This window comes from Chaetodon trifascialis, chromosome 4 (assembly GCF_039877785.1).
Source record: "Chaetodon trifascialis isolate fChaTrf1 chromosome 4, fChaTrf1.hap1, whole genome shotgun sequence".
In the NCBI taxonomy this organism is placed as follows: domain Eukaryota; kingdom Metazoa; phylum Chordata; class Actinopteri; order Chaetodontiformes; family Chaetodontidae; genus Chaetodon; species Chaetodon trifascialis.
Genome location: NC_092059.1, coordinates 736,459 through 756,272, shown reverse-complemented (window position 1 = coordinate 756,272; position 19,814 = coordinate 736,459). Strand labels below are relative to the sequence as shown.

Below are 19,814 nucleotides of genomic sequence, written 5' to 3'. Positions count from 1 at the left end.
AGTCTGAGCAACCGTTTGTTTTATCAGCGAATCAGAACCAAAGCCAATAAAAGGCTGCTGATCACGTCTCCTGTCACGTGTGCGTCTGTACGAAGCAAAGCGACACAGCTTTAATGAAACACGTCACTTTTTATTGGATGGAAACATTTATTATGACACACCTCTGCTGCTTTGCCTATTTCACATGGCGCCGGACGCCTCCGGGGCCTTGTTCACGCTCAGAAGGTAGGACGTCCTCTGATAACTCATGTCCATCAAAACTGAAGCTGTCCTCTTGGAGGCGTCCAATCATTTGTCTGATTTTCTGAGGACTGGTTCAGTCTCACGTTCAGATTTGAATATTTAAATAGTTTAATTTGTGAGTTGCAGGACGCTGAACTTAAGCTTCGTCACTTAAAAGTCAGTTTCCTGCCAGGCGTGAACAAGGCCGCCGATGGTGATGGCGGACAAACTTCCAGGACCTTCTCATGGCTTTTAAATATGGAACCAGATTCCCTGTTCAACTCATTCACACGTTCATCTTTTCATCCTGTTTTCCTTTTCGGGGCTGTTGAAGTGATGTTCTCCGCCCAAAGTCTTTTCAGTATCAGACGCTCAGCTGAAAAGTTTAGAAATCCACATTTCAAGCCTGCAGGTATGGGTTCAAATAAGGGACAAAAGAGTTTGTGTGAAACGATGAGAGTAACTTCAGATCTTGTGACTGTAGAACGAAGCAGAGCCTGTTGAATCCAGGCGCTGCTTCGCACCTCGTCCTGTCCAGAGACACGAGACGATCACCTGATCACCTGATTCACTGTGATGGAGCCAGAGACAGACACACCTGGAGTCATGACCGTCCTGTAATCCACAGCAGGTGTGTATGTGGTGTGAATGTCCGTCCACAGACTGGACTTTTCAGGACCGTCGTGACTCAAGGCAGCTGATGGAGTCATCACCACCTCAGTGACTAGAATTTCTCCGGCAGGATTTTATCAAAGGTGACAAAGAGCCTCTGAGAAACCTCATTTCACAAACTCAAACTCTTACTGACCCTGAATGTTTAAAACCTTTTCCAGCAGGCGAGTGTTCGACACAGTGGACCTCGGTGGGAGTCACTTATCCATTTCATAGTGGTCGCTGGGATTGGAAAGGTTTGCATTCAAAAGCTACTCGGGCTTTATTCATACTCAAAACATGCTTTGGAAATCCATTAGGCTGACAGTAAATGCAAAAGTTTGTTTTTGTGAATAAACAGCCCCTTAATGTAGAGTTATGCTAATCCCGCCCAGCCCTCTGCTGTCTTTGAGCACACATGGAGGAGTGATGGTACAACTACAGAGAATATTCATCGTCTTTATATTCGACTTCTTCTCGACCTATCACTACTTTTACAGCAACACAGTTAAGCAGATATTAACACGTTATTATAAAGACTCCCAGTGGATACGTTCTGTAAGGACACACGTCCATCGACTCAAAGCCCAACATTTGTTTCTTGACAGGAAATATTCAACAGCAAAGTGTCTGAATCTAGTAGCAAACACAAATATAATGTCGTCACATTCGATTCACAGAGGCTTTGTTCATCTACGCTGACAGTTTATAGCATTATAGGTCTTTGCGGCACTTGAATACAGGTGGCTAGTAATGCTCTTGTCGGGCTTTAGAAAGTACAGTATTTTCCACTGAATGCCAACATCGTCGTCATCCTACATCCCAAACGTGTTTGTAACTCAGTGAATATATTAGCATGCTGTCAGGGAGCAACATAGATTCTTTTGCCCACCAGGAAGCTTTGAAGATTTGTATATCTGCAAGTTATTTACAATACTGATTGAGACCAAGAGTACAGTGTGAAGTTATTCCCCATCAGCTGATAGTTTGGACAACGATGGTATTTGCTTTAATATTTCCACAGCAGTGATGGAACTGGAGTCCAGTGGTGCCGGGGTGAAAATTTGTGATAAATCATACTCTCAAATTAATTTTAGCACAGTAGCGTTGGGTGATATGACGATATCTACTGTGGGAGATTAGATATTTAAATTTGCGTATACTGACATACACTTCCTATAATATGGTATTTCTGCTTTATTGGCCCATTGCACGCAATGCTGCAAATCACTGAGTAGGATTACTGGACTTTTGCATCAGTGTAAAGTTTTGAACAGGTTAAGTTTTTATTCGTTTGTCATGGATGTCACAAAACTGTGCTGAGCTGCCGTGAAACAGCTTGTCAGTGCACCCGCATATCTCAGGCCAAGCATGTATTATCTAGACGCCTACAGCTAGTGTCGAAAGGACAAAGACAGATGGAATAAAGGTGATTGAACTATTAATTGGAGAAATGAATCATCAAAAATGTACCCTAACCCCACTGGGCTCCATGTATGTAACAGGAAAGGCTAACAGTGTATCATAGTCAGTTGAGTGGCGAGGCAAAGGCCCGAAGTGTTGATGTACTGTATGTAAAAAAAAAAAAAAAAAAAAAAAAAAAAGAATTTACATGTGTACTTGTGTCCTTCGTGAGAGTCTGTCAACAGTCTGCCACAGTTCGTACCTTTGCAGGTGAGTTATCCTTCAAAAGTTTGCATAATATTGTTCTTTTATCGATTCTGTCCAGGAGACCGATGGTGATTTATGTGCTGAAATCAAGTTCATTGTCTTTTGATTTATGTTTTAACTACATTTCTACCAGGCAATGAATATTCTACAAATACAAAAAAAAGTACAAAAAGATGCTCTTCCGTTTGGAACGAGATTTTTCTCTGAAGTGCATCTCTCAAAGTTATTAATGGTCATGTCAGACCTCACTCAATGCATACATCCAACCCTGTATGAATGGTAGATGGAAGCTGCGATCAGTTGTTCAGAGAAGATAACAAATGCAGTGAAAGGAGAAAGTAAAGGGTCAATACCCGAGGTAAAAGGATCAGCACACTCCTAGTCTGTCCGCCTGAGTGCTGAGTTTCATACAGGAACGCAGTAGAATTGTCCACATTGCCCATGTTGTCCACTAAATGTCCTATGACTCACTTTTCCCCCCTGGCTTCTCATTGATTGTGGCTGCTTGGTTTTGTGTGTCTTGTAGGCAGCAGGCCATGGGGCTTGGGATGTAATTAAACGGAGTGATTCGGGCGGCCTTGCTGGGGGATCCTTGGCGGAAATGGAGAACTCCCCCCACGTGGCTGTCTGACGTTCCCGTGGAGATGGTGCTGTGGCTCCTCAGGGAGCCGTCTGAATCGCCATCCTGGATGTTACTCCCGGAGGTGGCACTAATCTTTCTGAGCAGCGCTAGTCGTGCCACGTCCTCTGAGATCACTGGAGCAGTTTCAACCGATGGAGAGGTGCTCGAGTTGGTCTTGTTTGAAAAGTCTTCAGTCTGGACTGTTGCGTCACTTGTCTTGCGAGATGCAAGTAGAATGGTTGGCAGTTTTCCTGGAAGCGCTGGTGGCTTTGGCTTTTCCCCATCAGGAGAAGGCACCAGAGGTAATGCATTGGCTGGCAGAGTGCTTTTCAAGATCTGAGGTACATCTTCATCCCTGATCCTCCTCCAAGTGACTCTGTCATTTAGGTGAGATGCAGATCTCTGCCCTTTTTTCTTTGTATCATCTTCGCTCTTTGCTCTTCCACTCGAATCAGATGAAGAAGAACGGAGGGAAGAGCGGCTGGTCACCCGGCTCAGTATGTTTATGCTCGGTGATGAGGCGTGACGCTTAAAGGTATCTTTGTCTTGTTGCTGCCTGGCTCCAGGCACTCTGCCAGGCCCTCTTTGCTCTCTTTGCTGAGCGACCCTGCAGGGGCTTTCGGAGCTAGTTCTCCTGCCTGGGCGTCTTGCAGATAGGTCCCTTTCACTGGAGGTTGCTCTCGAGAGGGTTGTAGTCTGTTTTTGAAGGCCACGGTCTGGCCTCTGGACTTGCTGTGCTTGTCCTGGCCCTTTAACTTGCACCCTTCTTTGGGTTTGCACAGCTGCCTTAAGTTCCTGACAGCGTGATGAGCAAAGGAAGACAGCTGAAGCTCCAGGAACTGCTCTGCGGGGTGATCCATTCTGAGATCCAGGCATGTTGCGTGAGGAACCATCACGTCTCAGCACAGTCTTTGATTCCTTAATGAAAGTAAGCTGTCTCAAAAATCCATTGCGATCAGACTCACCACCGCTTGAGTGGACAGAAGTCATCCTGACCAGTTCAAATCGATTGGCGGGTGTCACCCTTTTCCCATTGACCTGATTGGTTTGCCTGCTGATTTGGTTTGTCACCAGAGGTGACAGAGGTCTGGGCCTGACGGAATTTTGCATAAAAGGGATTCGGACGGGTGACTTCTGAGTTTTAGGTGGCGGGGATTTTTCATTTTGATTCACAATAGGAGAGCGTCCCTTCCTTTCTGGGGGACTAGTAGCTTGTGGGCTACTAGTTGGTGAGGCATTCTTTTTCTGGATGGTTTTATTTGTCTGAGTTGGGGATGTTATCTTCTTTTGTGACTGTTTGGATGGTGTAGAGCTTTGCGATGATCCAGAGGATGAACTTTTTGGTATCCTTGGAGGTGGAGTAGAGCTCCTCTTTGGCAAAGACAGTTCAGTGTCCTGTGGGTAGCCTAATCGGTGAAGGCTCTTTGATCTGTGCTGAGCGAGGTTTGGGTTCTTTGGGGCATCTGTCTTGGTTGGAATTTTTCTGGGAGGAGGTCTTTGTGATGGAGCTGTCTCTTTTTTCGGTGTATAGATCACTGTCCTGCCTCTGAAAACCACTGGTAAGTTTGGAACTGGCTTGCGCTGAGCAAAGTCTAGAGGTTTATTTGCTTTTTTGTCTTTAGCAAACTTCCTTTCTTTGGGTGTAAAGCTGGATGTTGACATGAATGACAGGACTGATTCAGTCTCTTCAGAGGATGGCTCTTGAGACTTTGATGCCTGCAGCCCAGTGACAACACAATTAGCGCCTTCTTGTATGGCTCTCCACTCAACACTATTGAGGTCTGAATCTTTATCCCATGCTGTATCATCACTGTCCATTTCCTCATCCATGTTCCACCCATCAGAAGCTTTTTGTTTTTGTTTTTGAGTATTTTCTGCTTTCTTCTTCCTGGCAGCAAGCTTCTTTCTCTGCTTGGGCATGGCAGATGTTATGCATTTCTGAAGGAGGTCATCCTCTGAATCCATGCTGACAGAGCTTGGTGAACTTGGCTCTTCATATTGGCTATGAATGCTCACAGGCTTTGTTTGTTGCACCATATTCAGTGTTTTGTTGTGTCTGTTTTTGTACCATATTTGCTGGGCTTTTGATTTATGGTCCTCAAACTCGGCATCACTCAGTGAACTGAGAGAGGAGCTGAGTGAGTAACATCCCAGGGATTCATCCTTTATCAGATTCTGTTTTATCCTGTGAAACCCTTTGGACTTTCCTTGGGAATTGTCAATCCTGACAATATTTGTCATGCTCTGAGAGAGAGTGTTTTTACTTGCTTCCCTGATATGCTTTCTAGTTGTTCGTTTCATTGCTTCATCTTTTTCATTTCCATCATCGTAGAAGCCGTTACTGTCCTCGGAAGAATGTGTCATTTGTCGAAAGAGTGTGTTTCCTTTTTGTGATGTCGTATTAAGGTTACTGTCATTGTTTTTCTTTATGACAGGCAGGTCCAGTTTCCTGGCAGGGCCTTGACCATGCCTCTTCTTTTGTTGGTTAGGTGACTGATCACGATTTCTTTGGCTTGCCACTCTATCGGCTACCTCCTTGCTTTGCATGAGCACCCTCTGAGTGGGAATGACATGTTTGGTTGTTCGGTTCATTTGTATCTCAGGTGGGTAGTTCATCTTGTTGGGTTTGTGGAAGTGTGAGAATATCCTCAAGTCTTCTATCCTCTTTGCCTCATCATCAAGCAATTCCTGTTTGTTCATACCTTTTGCTGTGCAGTCTTTAGCCCCCCTCTCCTTCACTGGATACTGAAGTGTTTCATCACTTAGCGATGTTGTACTGGAGAAGTTGACCGGTGTGCCTTCGGCAGAATCAGTAAAGGATGATTCATCAAATTTTAAGTCCTTTTGTGGGATGACAATTCTCCTCCCAGGACACATTTGAGTTTTGCCATTTGGGAGCATCATGTATACTGGGAGATGTATTGGTTTTCGGACCTGTGAATTGAGAATATGAGGAGGGATTGTGGTCATCAGGGAAGGTCTCACTTTTCTGAACTTGGAGGGCATTGCTGAGTTGATGCATTCCTTTAAGATTTCTATGTCATCATCTGAGTTACCCTCACTGTATCTCTCCCCATGGTCATATCCTTGCTCATCCTCATCAGGGAAAGGAAGATTTTTGTCATTTTGCTGAAGTAAGGGTGTCAATTTCAGCTCCACATCTTTTTGTATGTAGTGTTCGTGAAGAGGCAGAGCACTTAAACTCGAAGCACAGGAGAAGTTCTCAGTAGGCTTTTCCACTGTGAAGTAGATCATGGTGTCCAGGTCAGGAGGAAGGTTAAACCTATCCTTGGAGTCTGCAATCTCCATGAACTTTCGCAGGCTGCTTTCCCACTGGCCTCCTATTCCTGTGGCCTGTGTTTCTGGGCCATTTGACTCAACGCAACATGGAGTTTTACTTCGGCTAGGAGGCATTGTTTGTCCTGGGCTGTCAGGAAGATCACTAGGGCTTATTGTTCCGTCAATCATCTCACTGCATGGATCACTCTGGATTGAGCTGGCAATAGAGGGAGACTCAAAGCTGCCGAGTGAACTGACTGAACTACAGCGACTCATTACCAAGGGTGTTTCATGTATGTAGTTTTCAGATGAACTTGATGGAGATCTGTCTTCGAGTATGGCTGGTGAAGCTCCCCTCAGGAACACTTTTTCCCTTTTGGCAGGACAGGAGATCTCGATGGGATCCGTCTCTTTGTTGGGGAAGGTTTTTGAATCAGTCATCAGCAGCTGGCTGTCACTCAGATCCTCCAAGGTTTCATCCTCTTCAGCTCTCTTCACCACTTGTTCATCCTCCACTTCAATTATTTCTAAAGAGGAGTCACTCTCCAGCTCATTTTCACTTTGCCCATCCAGCGCCCCATCACCAGAAGAGAGGGAGGAAAGTGAACTACAGCGGGAAAAGCAAATTGGGGTGTTCTCCACTGAGTATTTCTGGACTGTCTCCATAGTCCCAATGGTTGGGCTTCTGGTGGATGCCATTGGAGAAAATTTTGTAATACTCCCCCCAGTCATCACAGTAGGTACCCATGCTTGCCTTCTCATTGCTTGGGCAGCCTGGACACTGATGGCTGTCTTTGCTACACCAAATTTGGCCACACTCTGAATGAGTGGGACCTGTTGATAAGAAGGAGACAGTTTAATTGAAGTCATGCTGACATCAGAGGAGACTTTAGTGGATGCACTGACAGGTGTTTGTACAGGTTGATCCTGGTTCTTTTCTGCATCTGTACTGCTGAACTCTTGAGTTTTCACATCTTTGTTGTCCACTGAATCTCTCTCAGGAATGTCTTGCTGATTAGTCTCATTCAGGACAGAAGGCGCTACATTAAGGTAATCTTGATGAGCCACCTTGAGATCAAGCTGGTTGGGTCGTTGTTGCATCATTAGAGCTCTTGGAGCAGGTCGCATCTGGTCTTTGCTGCCACAGTAGCCATCACTGGTGCTTCCGCTGTTAAGGCTGTCTGTTGATACACTTGTATGGGCAGTTTTGAGGCGCAAGAGGGCATGGGCTCTACTGAGGCGTTCTCTGTGGGCTAAACTGCTTGTATCAGAGAGACGGCATGGGGAGCATGATTTTGCCCGAGCTTCATTGAGTTCATCCAGTCCGTAAGGCCAGTCTGCCAGGTGGTCCTCAGAGCTGAGACTAAAACTGTCCTCTGAGGATGTGTGCATGGTGATGTCCTCTACTAACCTGTCGATCTTGGCAACTGTGTTTGTGATCTTTTTTGCAAGCTTCTCTGCAGCAGCAGATACCACGTCGTCAGGTGGTGCATGTCTCTTCTCAACCATCTGAGGTGGGTCTATGTCTCTCTCAGGCTCACTGTCCCTCTTACGTGGCTGGTTCTGCAGGAAGTTAGAGTTGGTAAGGAACATGGACAGCATAGAAAAGCTCCCAGTGTCGAGGCTACTGGAGACATTTGGGGCCTCGTCATCATCAAAACAACCAGAATCAGATGCATAATCCTTTGCCAGACTCTCAATGTGCCGTAGCGGCTTGTTAAGGGTCAGGTGCTTGGGGCTCTGTTTCTCAAGGGTATCAAAAGTCTCTGCTAAGTGCTTGGCATCCAGCTCAGCCTCCAGAGCCTTCTGTTTCCGCATGTAGAGTGAGGGCATGCAAGAGCCAGGCGATACGACTGCAGCATCCTTATATTTCAGGGGTCGATTAGTGAGGAGGTTCCTTAAAGCTGCGGCACTGCCCATGGCTATCATCTTGTGCTTGGAGTGAATAAGGTTGCGCAACATGCTAACTGCCCCGAGGTCCCAAAGCAGCTCCTGGTCTTTTGGACTTCGGGCAGAAAGGTTCCAGAGAGTTCCACAAGCATTGCTCACTATGGTCAGGCTGTGGGAGCGTAGGTGCTGCAGCAGCGTGTGGAGGCAGTTGTGGTCCCTGAGGATTTGCCTGTGAAGAAAGTAAGACATTTCAAGAAATTACTTACGCAGATAAAACAAATTATTACTTACTGCAGTTATTGTTGAAGGACCGTGCCAATGGTTGTTTGAACCCATTTTACTACAAATCACTTATTCTTTTTCTTTTCTTTTCTTTTCTTTTCTTTTCTTTTCTTTTCTTTTCTTTTCTTTTCTTTTCTTAAGCATGTAGTTGTTTTTTTTAAGGTTCTTTAAAGGGTTTTCCCATCCTCCCATACATCTAGTGGTTCCCATTCATTTCATCTTGGAATATAAATCAATAATTGTGAACATAAAATCATATCTGCTGTTACTACCATCAACCTTACATCATAACTCACTGCATTACAGATCAAAACAAGAATAATGTGATCAGACAGTATTTCAGTCGAGTTCTCTCCAAATTGATTTTAATAGAAGTGTTTAGATTTAGATTTCTTTGACTTTCTGCAAGGAAAAGTGTTTCCACATTCTGTACAACGTCAGTTTACACAAATACAAACATTAAACTAGACGGGAAACATCAAATTTCACTGAAACATACATGAATCCCGCCCAACATGGAAGGTAAGAAAACAATCTAAAAAGTGTTGTGAAATGATCAGCAGTAATAGTTTATTTGTAATAAATGGGCTAAAACATCGAAAAACACAAGGGTGAAAATCAGTAGCGAATTAGATTTTTTTAATCAAAGTCACTTTTACTAATTTAATTCTGAGAATAGAAATCTCGTGTCCATCTAAAAGTCATTATAGGTGTAATAAAACCAAGAAGCCAAAAAGGATGACAAAAGCCAAGGTTGACATACTTTCTCTGGAATTTTGAACCACATCTCAGGTTTCCTCAGTTGTGGCCCTTGAGTTGAATGAAAATTCACGCTTATTTCCCAGTGTGACAGTCAGTGTTTGAGTCGCAGAAACCTACCTGTAGTCTTCTCGTGTGGCAACCAGACTCGACACGTTTCGAAGGATCCCTCCGCCGCTCTCAATGATGGCGAGCGAGTTGGTCTGACATCGGTACGTCAGAGTGCTGACCAGGAAGCCCAGAGCTCCGTCCACCGAACAGATAGCCACCTTGTTGTCAATGCTGTGAGCTGACATATTCCACAGAGCGCTCAGGAGACTCTTCAAGGTCGACTCCTGGAAAACCAGCAAGACCAAAAAGTTTTTACGATAACAAACAGAAAATATATGAACAGCTTTAACCATCATGTTTGTTTGATGCTGAAATTTACATCATCATAAACCATTTTACAAAAATGTTTCAGGCACATGTTCTTGTGCCTCCAGTGTGTGGGTTGGCTTGTTTCCGTTACCTTCGTGGCCTGCAGGGCGCAGGTCATCAGTGCAGACACGCAGCCGATGTCTCGGAGGACTCTCTTGCTGCTGATATCAGCCCTCCAGGACAGATTCCTCAGGATGCTGGAGACCACCTGATGAAGCTCCTCGCTGTCTGAGGCCAGCTGGGCCACCAGAGCCTGAAGGCAGCTCTTCTTTGAGCACAGAGTGGCCTGAAGGAAGAGGAGGTGCAGGTCACACAAACAGACCTCGATGATTGACAGCAGCAATCAAAACTGGTGCCACAGACAAACCTCACATTTGCAAAATGACCGTCAGATCTCTCTTGTCTCTAAAATGTGTCCAGTGCATAAAACCACAGAGTCTAAACTGCTGAATCGTACGGCAACAGTTTCATTACAACACTGTTCAACCAAACAGCATCTCCTGTTAGCTTGATCACCAGCAGGTATGAAGGCAGAAGCAGGAGGTTAAAATGCACTAAGACCAAATTATGCAAATTATGCTAACACTGTGGCTAACCACACGCTAATGCTAAAACCAAGCTTAACACCACTAATGGTAACACTGTATTTAACAATATTCTGATATTTACAACAAGCCAACATTTACACCACCTAAAAAGATGGTAGTAATTACAGCAAGATTAATAACAATAATGGAGTACATCTATAAAATTGATTAAAAAAGAAATACTCAAAGTACAAGTACATCAAAGCTGTACTTCAGGTAGGCTACTGTGCTTGAGTAAATGTACTGCACTGGTTTTAGCTTACTGCTCTTATCCACAGGACGCGTGTTAATACTTTTTGCTGCTGTGATTCCCTGTGTGGGATCAGTCTCTGCTACCGTTTTCTGTCCATGTCCTCGCTCCAGCTGCCAAACATTAGGACCCACTGATCCATTCAGGACCGTCTAAACCACCACAGTGTCGTGCTTCTCTGTACCTTGTTGACAACGTCCCCGAAGGTGAGGTTCGTCAATGCCATCCCAGCGTAGCGGCGCAGGGCCATGTTGATAGGGTCGTTCTGCATGCCGTACATGTCCTGGTCCAGGTGGATCAGATCAGCCACTACCTGTAGACCACCTGCAGGAAAACAGCAAACTCTTAACACAATGTGTCACTGATGTTGGGAGAGACAAAAGTCTTGTAGGTGTTTCACAAACCTAATTCATTCATGGCGCGTCTGTACTCCTCTTCAAAGGAAAGCTTCATGATAGCACACATGGCCTGACAGATCTGAGGGTCCACAGGTTCAGGGATGTCTGCAGAGAAGGAAACAAACAGTTTCATCAGTGATAAATCTACTGGGGTCATTGATCAGTGGACACCTGGATGAACCAAAACCACCAATGAATGATATCACTAATGGTTTTGGTTTCTTGGGCTTTAGAGGAAGCTTTGCTCACCGGTGGTCTTGGTTCCTCCGGGTGAAGGTGTCCCTGCGTGGCTCTCAATCCAGTCCCAGCCGCTGTCACAGTAGGTCCGGATCTGCTCCAGCATGTGCAGCACCCTCATCTCCCGGCGGGCCTGACCCTCGTCCTGCTGGGAGTAGATGATGTTGTGGAGGGCAGCACTGGCTCTGGATTTGGCCTCACGGCTGCAGCCCATTACTGTCCCGCCCGCTGCAGTCTCCCCAGGTCCACTGCTGCCCCCCGGAGCTTCATGCAGGATCTGGACCAGCAGGGGGACGCAGCCGGACTTTCTCATGGCAATGCAGCTGTCCTGAGAGCTGGACAGGGCCAGCAGAGTCCGAGACATCTCCTCCTTATCTCTGTTAGCGAGCATGGAGAGCAGCCAGAATACCATCTCCACCTGAAGGGAGGGTTCAGAGTAACTTTACTCAAGCACTGGACTTAAGTGCCATTTTTGAGGTACTTGTACTTCATTTAAATATTTCTATTTTATGCTACTCCACTACATCTCAAAGGAAAATGTTGTAGTTCTTACTCCACTACATTTAAATGATAACTTGGCAGATGGATCGTTATTAAACTGCCCAGCAGTCATTAAACGAGCTCCACTTTACCAGCTGCAACATGAAAGTGATGAGTGCATGAATGCATGATTAGAATCCAGTGATATATATTATTTTGAAATGAGCCAATCTGCATAATGAGTGCATTTACTTTAGATACTCATAAATAAGCTGTACATTGATACTTGCACTATTGTACTTCTACTACAATTTTCTATGCAGGACTTTTACTTGTAACAGAGTATTTCTGCACTGTGGTATTATTACTTTGAATTTGCACTATTACTTGGCGGGTGTAATCACGTGATGTTTTAACCCTTCGTCACCTTGCTGCCTCCGTCTGCCGGAGCGTCTGTTCCTGCTGCAGCAGCTGATGACTGGTTGTTCTCCGGTTCTCCAGCAGGGGGCTTCTCAGCTCCAGACAGCTGCATGCACGCACACACAGAGGAAGAAGAGGGAGAGGATATAATATTAGATAATATTAGATGAGTCATTTATTTTATTGAATTGAATTGAATTATACTGTGGTAAACTGTAACCCTCTGATTTAAAGTGAGTACTTTCATCCATGTGTTTCTATACATTCCTGTGAATAAAGTTCATTTTGTATCCGTTTTGTATTTTCTCTGTTATTATTGCTCCACTCATCAGCTGCAGGGTTCAGATTAAAAACATGTTCAAATGTCAGGATCTGATGGAAGTTCAACACGTCTTTGTAAAAACAGAAATCAGGCAAAATCTTACATGAATATAAAATAAGAAGGATGAATAAAATTAAATTGGCTCATTTAGAGACTCTCTGTGGATGTTCATGCATTCATTCATGTTTCTTGCACATTTCTTCTAATTTTCTTCTGTATGTTTCAGTTTTCTGTTATTATTTTTCATTTGTTTTTTTAATCTGCATTTTGTTTGGTGAGAGCAGAGCAGTCCTCGTTCATTCATTCATTCATTCATTCATTCATTCATTCATTCTTGTTTTGATGAGTGAATGAACTGAAACCACAGATGTGATTTTTATGTCTAAATCAGATGGAAAAATTCAAAACGTCTTCAGCGGACTCGTTTCCTGAGAGCTCAACTGAAATGTTCATTTCACTGCCCCCCACCCACCGGGTCTCCCCACCCCACACCCACCCACACACACACACACACGCACACACACACACACAGCCCTCCTCTTTGTCTGCAGACACACACATCACACCCTGAGGCGTTACCATGGTGACGGGATGGATAAAGGGGGATGAAAGCTTTAAAGGAACTCTCTGAGGATTTCAGTCTGAATCCAAATGAGGCAGAGAGAGAGAGAGAGAGAGTGTGTGTGTGTGTGTGTGTGTGTGTGTGTGTGTGTGTGTGTGTGTGTGTGTGTGTGTGTGTGTGTGTGTGTGTGTGTGTGTGCTCGTGTGTGTTCGTCCTGTTAAACAAAGGAAACCTGAATATTTTTCTTCTTCGTGTGTGTCTGACAGACTGAATCTGTGGCTCTGATCCAAACCTCCTCCATTAAACACAACCAGCCGCGCACACTGCGACAAAATGGACGCCGGCGAGAGGAAACAATCAGTTTGTGTGTTGCTGACAGTCAGGATTCACTGCTGGACAGTTTAAGACATCCTGTGACTGGATGAGGCCAGCTCTGAGTCCACGTCTCTCTGGACCAGGACCTCCATCTGAGCAGCTCCCTCTTGGTTTTCTCTGTACTGATGCACGTTTGGATATTTGCGATCCTTTAAACAGCTGAACCAGCAGCTCCAGCTTTCACAGAGGAAACAGTGAAGAAGAAGAAGAAGAAGAGGAGGAAGAAGAGTCTCAGTGTTTGTGTGAACGATCCAGAGTAATGGGGAGAAGCATGTGTGAAACAAACTGAACTCTGTTCTCCTCACAGTGTTGAGATGAAGGCTGATGCCTCGTTAAAGCAGATCTGTCAGGTGAGGGACAGACAGGACCAGGGGACAGAGAAGACGTGTGTCTCTGTGTCTGTTTGACTGAGCTCTGCTGCGCCTCCTCGTTATTCTCAGAGGAAGTAGAGCAGAGAAAGGACGAAGAGGCTCGCTCTCTTCGTCTCAGACACTCGCTCCGTGCCAACCCTGCAGCCCAGCAACAGCCAATCATAGCTCAGCTCTGAGACGGCTGAAAAGACCTGGATTCTCTGCATAGTAACGAGCCGGAGCTGAGGAGGAGGAGGAGGAGGAGGAGGATGAGGAGGAGGAGGAGGAGGAGGCTCTGCTGAAGCTGAACCTTTATGTACAGCTGATCAGACGAGTGAAATCTGGGTCATTGTTTCATATTTACAGCCGCAGCTTTAACGAACCACTCAGTGTTATTACTGACTCATCTGCTGAGCGCTGGGGTGATGAACTGATGAAGAGATGAAGTGATGAGACTCAAACTCAGTGAAAAATGTGAATCACATGTTCAACAGTCCAAAGAAACACCTGAGAAAAGCAGCTTCTGAGAGACGCATCAGGATCAGTTTCATCCTGAGAAATGATTCAGAGTCTTCATCAGTTACCAGAACTGTGTCCAATGAACTTCATGCTGATGACTGAACTGATAAATTGAACTGATTGACTGATTAAGTTCTATTCGATTAATCACAGCAGTAGTTTTATTGCCTGTATGTTTAACGTTAAAACTGTTATTCGACTGTGTCTTTGTTATTTCTGTCGTGTTTTGTTTCTGCTCAGTGTGAAGGAGGCGTCCCTCAAAGCTCTGCTCTCGATCCTCTGCTGATTTCATCTCTACACCTTCACTCAGTCACACATGAAGGTCGGTGTCCCACGAGGATCCAGATATTTCAGCAGCTTCATTCATGATGTTCATCAGAATTTGATTCTCTGTTTCCAGTCAAGATCTTACTGAATCCACGCTTTCTTTTTCCACACTCTTTTAAATTTAGGTTTTCAATGAACACATTTGAATTTCTCTTTTTGTAAAGCGTCTTATTTTATGAATACAGTTGATTTTATTTAAAAGTAAACCTGCTTTGTAAAAAGTTGTTTTTTATGGTTCATTCTGGTTTTGTAGGTCAAAGGTCACATTGAGTTCAGCCTGCTAAATAATTAACGAGCACAGCTGAGATGATTTATTATTAATAAAGTCCAATGAGCACACAGAAAATGTAACAGTTTCAGCTTTTTCACATTTTATTCAGCTGATCTGTTTAGAAGACTTTAACTGTCTCATGAACAATCAGCCATTATCAGCAGAAGAAGAAGCTAACAGCTCATGAATGTTTAAGGAGTTTCTACACTAATGAAAACAGAACTATGATTATTATATTCATTTCTGCCTTATTACAAACTGTCTTTAAAGCAGAAACATCCACAGAGAAACGACCTCGACTGCAGTCCACACCAGCCAATCATCCGATGAGCAGCCGGAGACAAATATGGAGACAAACTGGTCGAACCAGAAACACATTCAGCTGAATGAAAGAATGTTGAGTCCTTTCAGACGGACAGACGGACTGAAGCCACGACGCTCTGAGCCGCAGACAGAAGTCAACGTCTGGTTTTTAGTGACTTTGTTGTGTTTTCAAAGGACGGATCAGACGGGAACACAGAGCCCGAAGCAGCTGTAAGTACCCGTGAGACGTCCTCACTGATCTGTGTGAACAACTGAAACCGGATTATCTGATTCACTGAGCTGAGAGGTGACAAGACAAACACTCACATTAGACCTGAGAGCAGAAGAAAAAGCAGAATCTGACTAATATTCAGTCATTAATCAAACATTTTACGGTTCCTGCTCCTCCAGTTTTTCTGCTCGTCACAGTTTCACACGATTCAATTTTTACAATTTCTTTCAGGGTTTTGATTGTTTTCAGGCAGAAAATGTGAAACTGCACTGTGGGAAGTTGGGATTTCTCCAGTTTACATCTGACTGACTAAAAAACTGATCAGCAAGCAAATCATTTAGCTCATATAAACTGGTAGAGATGAAATGAGAGCTCATCAAAGGCACATTAAGTCAAAATTCAGAATGTAAATACTTTACAAGTGACATCTCTCAAAGCCTAAAGCGGACTAAATAATGTTGTCCAATGACGCTGGTTTACTTCTACATCAGTCTTATTTATCAAACTTACAATGATTCCAAACAGTTGTGACACTTAATTGAATAAACTGACCTGAAAACAGCACAAAGTCAATATATTTAATGTTTGAGATCATCAGCGTCATTGATTTTTGTAAATATCTGTTTATTCTGAATTTAATGCAGCAACATGTTTCAAACATGTCGAGACAGGAGCAACTAAAGAACTGAAGACCGAAAGAAAATAAAATCTTATCACTGGTGTCCTCATTATGTTACTAATTCTGCCTAATTCCACACGGTCCGGTCATACAGGTGTCCAACAATAAGAAGACTCACTGCGTCTAAAAGAGCTTCAAAACACAACTTTACGAAGACCAGAACTCCTCCGGAACAAAAGACTGGACATAAACAGATCAATTATGAGTCTCTCTGAGGAACCTTCACAGGAACATGACCAGAGAGAACCTGGAATATGTCTCCAAGAAGACAAGAAGATGAATGAATCTGACCCAGACGACCAACAGGACAAAAACACGAGGACGAAAGATTTTATGACAAGTCAGAGGGATAAAAGTCCACTGAGTCTCCTCAAAGAGGACTTCAGCCAGTTCAAGGAAGAAGTGTTCAAAGTGTTCAAGGACAAGGAGACAAAGATGGAGCATGAGGACCGTCCATCGACTCAGGCAGAAAATAAACTCGTCAGCACTACACTTGGTCTTCTGAAAGAGGACCTCAGCCAGTTTAAAGAAGATGTGACCAGTGTCTTCAGTATCAGCTTGTCCAAGGACAAAGAGACAAAGTCCACTGAGAAGACAATGAACCGCCTGAGCTTTCTCAAAGAGGACTTCAGTCAGTTTAAAGACGACCTCTCTAATGTCTTCAGACTTGGTCTTTCAAAGGACAGAGACACTGTGAAAGAAGACTCGTCGAACACCTTCAAGATGAAAGTCTCCAAAGCTGAAAGGACTGACGACCGCTTTAAGAGTCTGTTCAGAAGAGACCAAAAGACTTCTGAAAAAGCAGAAAACAGTCAGGAAGTTAAAAAGGCATTTATAGAGACGAGCGAGGAACAAATGGACGATGGCTTTAGGGGAAACCTCTCAGAGCAGGAGGAGGACAGTGAAGTGGATATAACTGAACGTCTCTCTGAAACACAACAAAGCAAGGAGATGATTCCATCTCGGACAGGTAGGTCCCATCATGGCCACCGGAAAACCAAACAGTTATGGAGAAACACATTCAGAGTCCTTCAGAGTCAAGATCACTGAATCCAGTTGTTATTGTTTAGGACAACTTCACGTCTCAGCATAAGTACACATTAACTCGCTGAGTTTGTCGGGAAATGTTGATTAAATGAATTAAAAGTGCAGATAAAAGAGATGAAATGTGAGAATCAAGTTTCTTTAATCTTTCATTGAACTTCACAGCCGAGCAGACGAGACATGAGAACGAAGAGTGGAGTGATGACTCCTCTGTGGTGTCTGCAGAAGACAAGACGATAAACGAGGAAGACGAGGATCAGCCACCAGAGACTCGTCCCTGGGAGTCTCTGTCCTCTGGGATCAGCCTCTTTACTCTGAGACACTCTAACAAAGAAGTCCTGAGGTGAGTTGAACCACAGGAGGACAGAGTTGGACTGTCAGGTTCAAACTGTTTGATAAAACTTTAGATTTACTGTGAAATATGAATATAATAATAATATATATATGAATGTTTCATGCTCAGCTGCATGATGTTGTGGTTGTTTCTGCTCCTGCAGGGATCAGCGAGGAGGAGACCCATGGTCCGTAAAGAACTGTAAGCTCTCACACTGCAGACTTGATATCCTCACACATGTCCCTCTGGGTCTATCATAAACTTTACAGTATCATCTGCATAGAGTTTAACATTTACTGAGTCCTACCATAATCACAGGGTTTGGGGCTGAATGTTGAATGAAAACAGAGTCTTTGTGGTTACTGATGTGGATTTTACATCTTTTGTTTCAAGATCACAATTTCATTGCTTTGTTAATAATCTAATCTCAACACACCAATTTAAGTTCTATGTAGATATTATTTAGCCATTTTCCACTGTTCGTCTTTCTGAAGGACTGGTTGTCCTGCTCAATACAGATGGTGGTAACTGGTGTTCTAATTTCCTTGTTCATGACAAATGTTCACTGTGAATCCTTTGAATTCACACATTAAGTTATCATTATTCTAATTTCTCTTCAGTGATTACATCTAATTAATTGCTGTTTAAATAAAGTTTGTCTATAGAATCTAGAAAATTATCTAAGTATCTAAGTGACTCCAACTCTTCTTCAAATATCAACATTAATGGTTAAATCCAATAATCTTGTTCCCTGTTTTTCTCCTCAGTTGCTTGCTATTTGACCTTTGACCCAAACACCGCCAACTCAGAGCTCCATCTGTCTGACTGCAACAGGAAGGTGACTCGAGTGTGGTTGAACCATCAACCCCCTGATCACCCAGATCGTTTTGAGCACTGTCCTCAGGTCCTGTGCAGGGAGGGACTGCTGGACTCGGTGTACTGGGAGGTCATGTGGAGCAGCGGCGCCGACATTGGCGTCACCTACAACAGCGTCTCCAGAGGTGGAGACCCAGCAAGCTGTCTGCTGGGACACAACGAGTGGTCTTGGAGTTTGGAGTGTTCAGAGGGAAGCTACACACCGTGCCACGATAACAAGAGGTTCAGGTCCTGCTCACCCAGACCCTTCACCCACAGAGTTGGGGTTTACCTGGACTGGTCTGCAGGCTCTCTGTCCTTCTACTGTGTCTCTCAGGACTCCATGGTCCTCCTTCACACCTTCACCTCCACCTTCACTGAGCCTCTGTACCCGGGTTTCTGGGTCTGGGCCTACGATGGCTCAGTGTCCCTGTGTCATGTGGAGTTAGACTGGGAACGACTGCTACAGTGATGGTTTCTGTAACAATGGGTAATCAAAGGCCGGAGAGGCTCACAGACGAACATACTGTGCAGAGGAGCTGACTGGTTGATCCACTTCCTGTCTGGAGGTGCATACAAACATTGTGCTCAAAAGCTAGCGTTACGTTAGCGTTCCTGGACCAAATCCTGAGCATGTTTACCTTCATCAGCCTGGAGAAATGTTCCAGCCTTAAGGTTCAGTCACACCAGAAGCTGCCTGATAGAACGAGTCACTCCCAACCGCCATTTGAGTTATTAAAGAAGGAAAAGATGATCTCAGGGCTAGCTAGGTTGCTAACTGACTATTAGCTACTTTGTTAGCTTGGTCTTTAGCAGAATAACAAGTTCATGCAGTTCAGTGAGAAGTCACATCAGCGTGACGTCATCTTTCCTCCTCACTCTGTGTAAACCAGGAAGTTTAAAGAACTGGACGGCTACGTTAGCTTCTCCATTTTGGACTCTCTGGCTCTCCGTCCACTCCGAGCTCAGCTCAGACAAGATGCCTTGCAAATTCACTCCCACAGTGATTGAAGTGATTGTGTTATAAATGATCATTTTCATATTTTTCATTGTTTTGTGTTCATAAATACAAAACCTGCTTCAATAAAAACTGAACACAGAATCAGTCTGAGTGATGTCTGCTGTCTGCTGTACGCACACACTCAAACTGTGAGTGTGTGTGTGTGTGTGTGTGTGTGTGTGTGTGTGTGTGTGTGTGTGTGTGTGTGTTTTCGTGTATATGTCTGACCTGTAGCTGACTCTCCTGACTCCCTCGGGCCTCATGCAGCTCCTTCTCCAGCTGCTCCAGACGAGCAACTCGCATCTGCAACACACACGCACACACACACACATAAACACACACAGTTCAGACACATCCAGCTGTGTTTTCTAACAACCAGATGTCTGTTTTATCCCATCTACAACGATTCAACATATTCTATTATACATGTATACATTTAGATTTCTGATCTGTTGTCAAAACATTTTTGATTG

At 44.2% G+C, this 19,814-nt stretch overlaps 3 protein-coding genes across 7 annotated transcripts in view; 2 read left to right on the top strand and 1 right to left on the bottom strand.

Annotated features, from left to right (window-relative positions):
• The window catches only part of reep6 (receptor accessory protein 6), a 137,891-nt gene that overhangs the window by 11,986 nt on the left and 106,091 nt on the right, over positions 1-19,814 (top strand). The gene's annotated exons all lie outside the window — the stretch shown is intronic.
• Positions 110-19,814, bottom strand: part of apc2 (APC regulator of WNT signaling pathway 2) — a 30,432-nt gene continuing 10,727 nt past the window's right edge. For all 3 annotated transcript variants that reach the window (XM_070960134.1, XM_070960133.1, XM_070960135.1), the window contains 8 exons: positions 19,570-19,644; positions 12,176-12,274; positions 11,281-11,686; positions 11,038-11,136; positions 10,818-10,957; positions 9,888-10,082; positions 9,497-9,711; positions 110-8,564 (listed from right to left, as the gene is read on the bottom strand). In XM_070960134.1, the coding sequence (XP_070816235.1) occupies positions 3,005-8,564; positions 9,497-9,711; positions 9,888-10,082; positions 10,818-10,957; positions 11,038-11,136; positions 11,281-11,686; positions 12,176-12,274; positions 19,570-19,644 (6,789 nt within the window). In that variant the 3' untranslated portion in view covers positions 110-3,004. The remainder of the gene's footprint in view (positions 8,565-9,496; positions 9,712-9,887; positions 10,083-10,817; positions 10,958-11,037; positions 11,137-11,280; positions 11,687-12,175; positions 12,275-19,569; positions 19,645-19,814) is intronic.
• On the top strand, positions 16,203-19,435 carry LOC139329751 (E3 ubiquitin-protein ligase TRIM39-like). Its single transcript, XM_070960176.1, has 4 exons — positions 16,203-17,078; positions 17,318-17,495; positions 17,650-17,687; positions 18,254-19,435. The coding sequence occupies exons 1-4, from the start codon at positions 16,310-16,312 to the stop codon at positions 18,811-18,813; spliced, it is 1,545 nt and encodes a 514-aa protein (XP_070816277.1). The 5' UTR covers positions 16,203-16,309; the 3' UTR covers positions 18,814-19,435.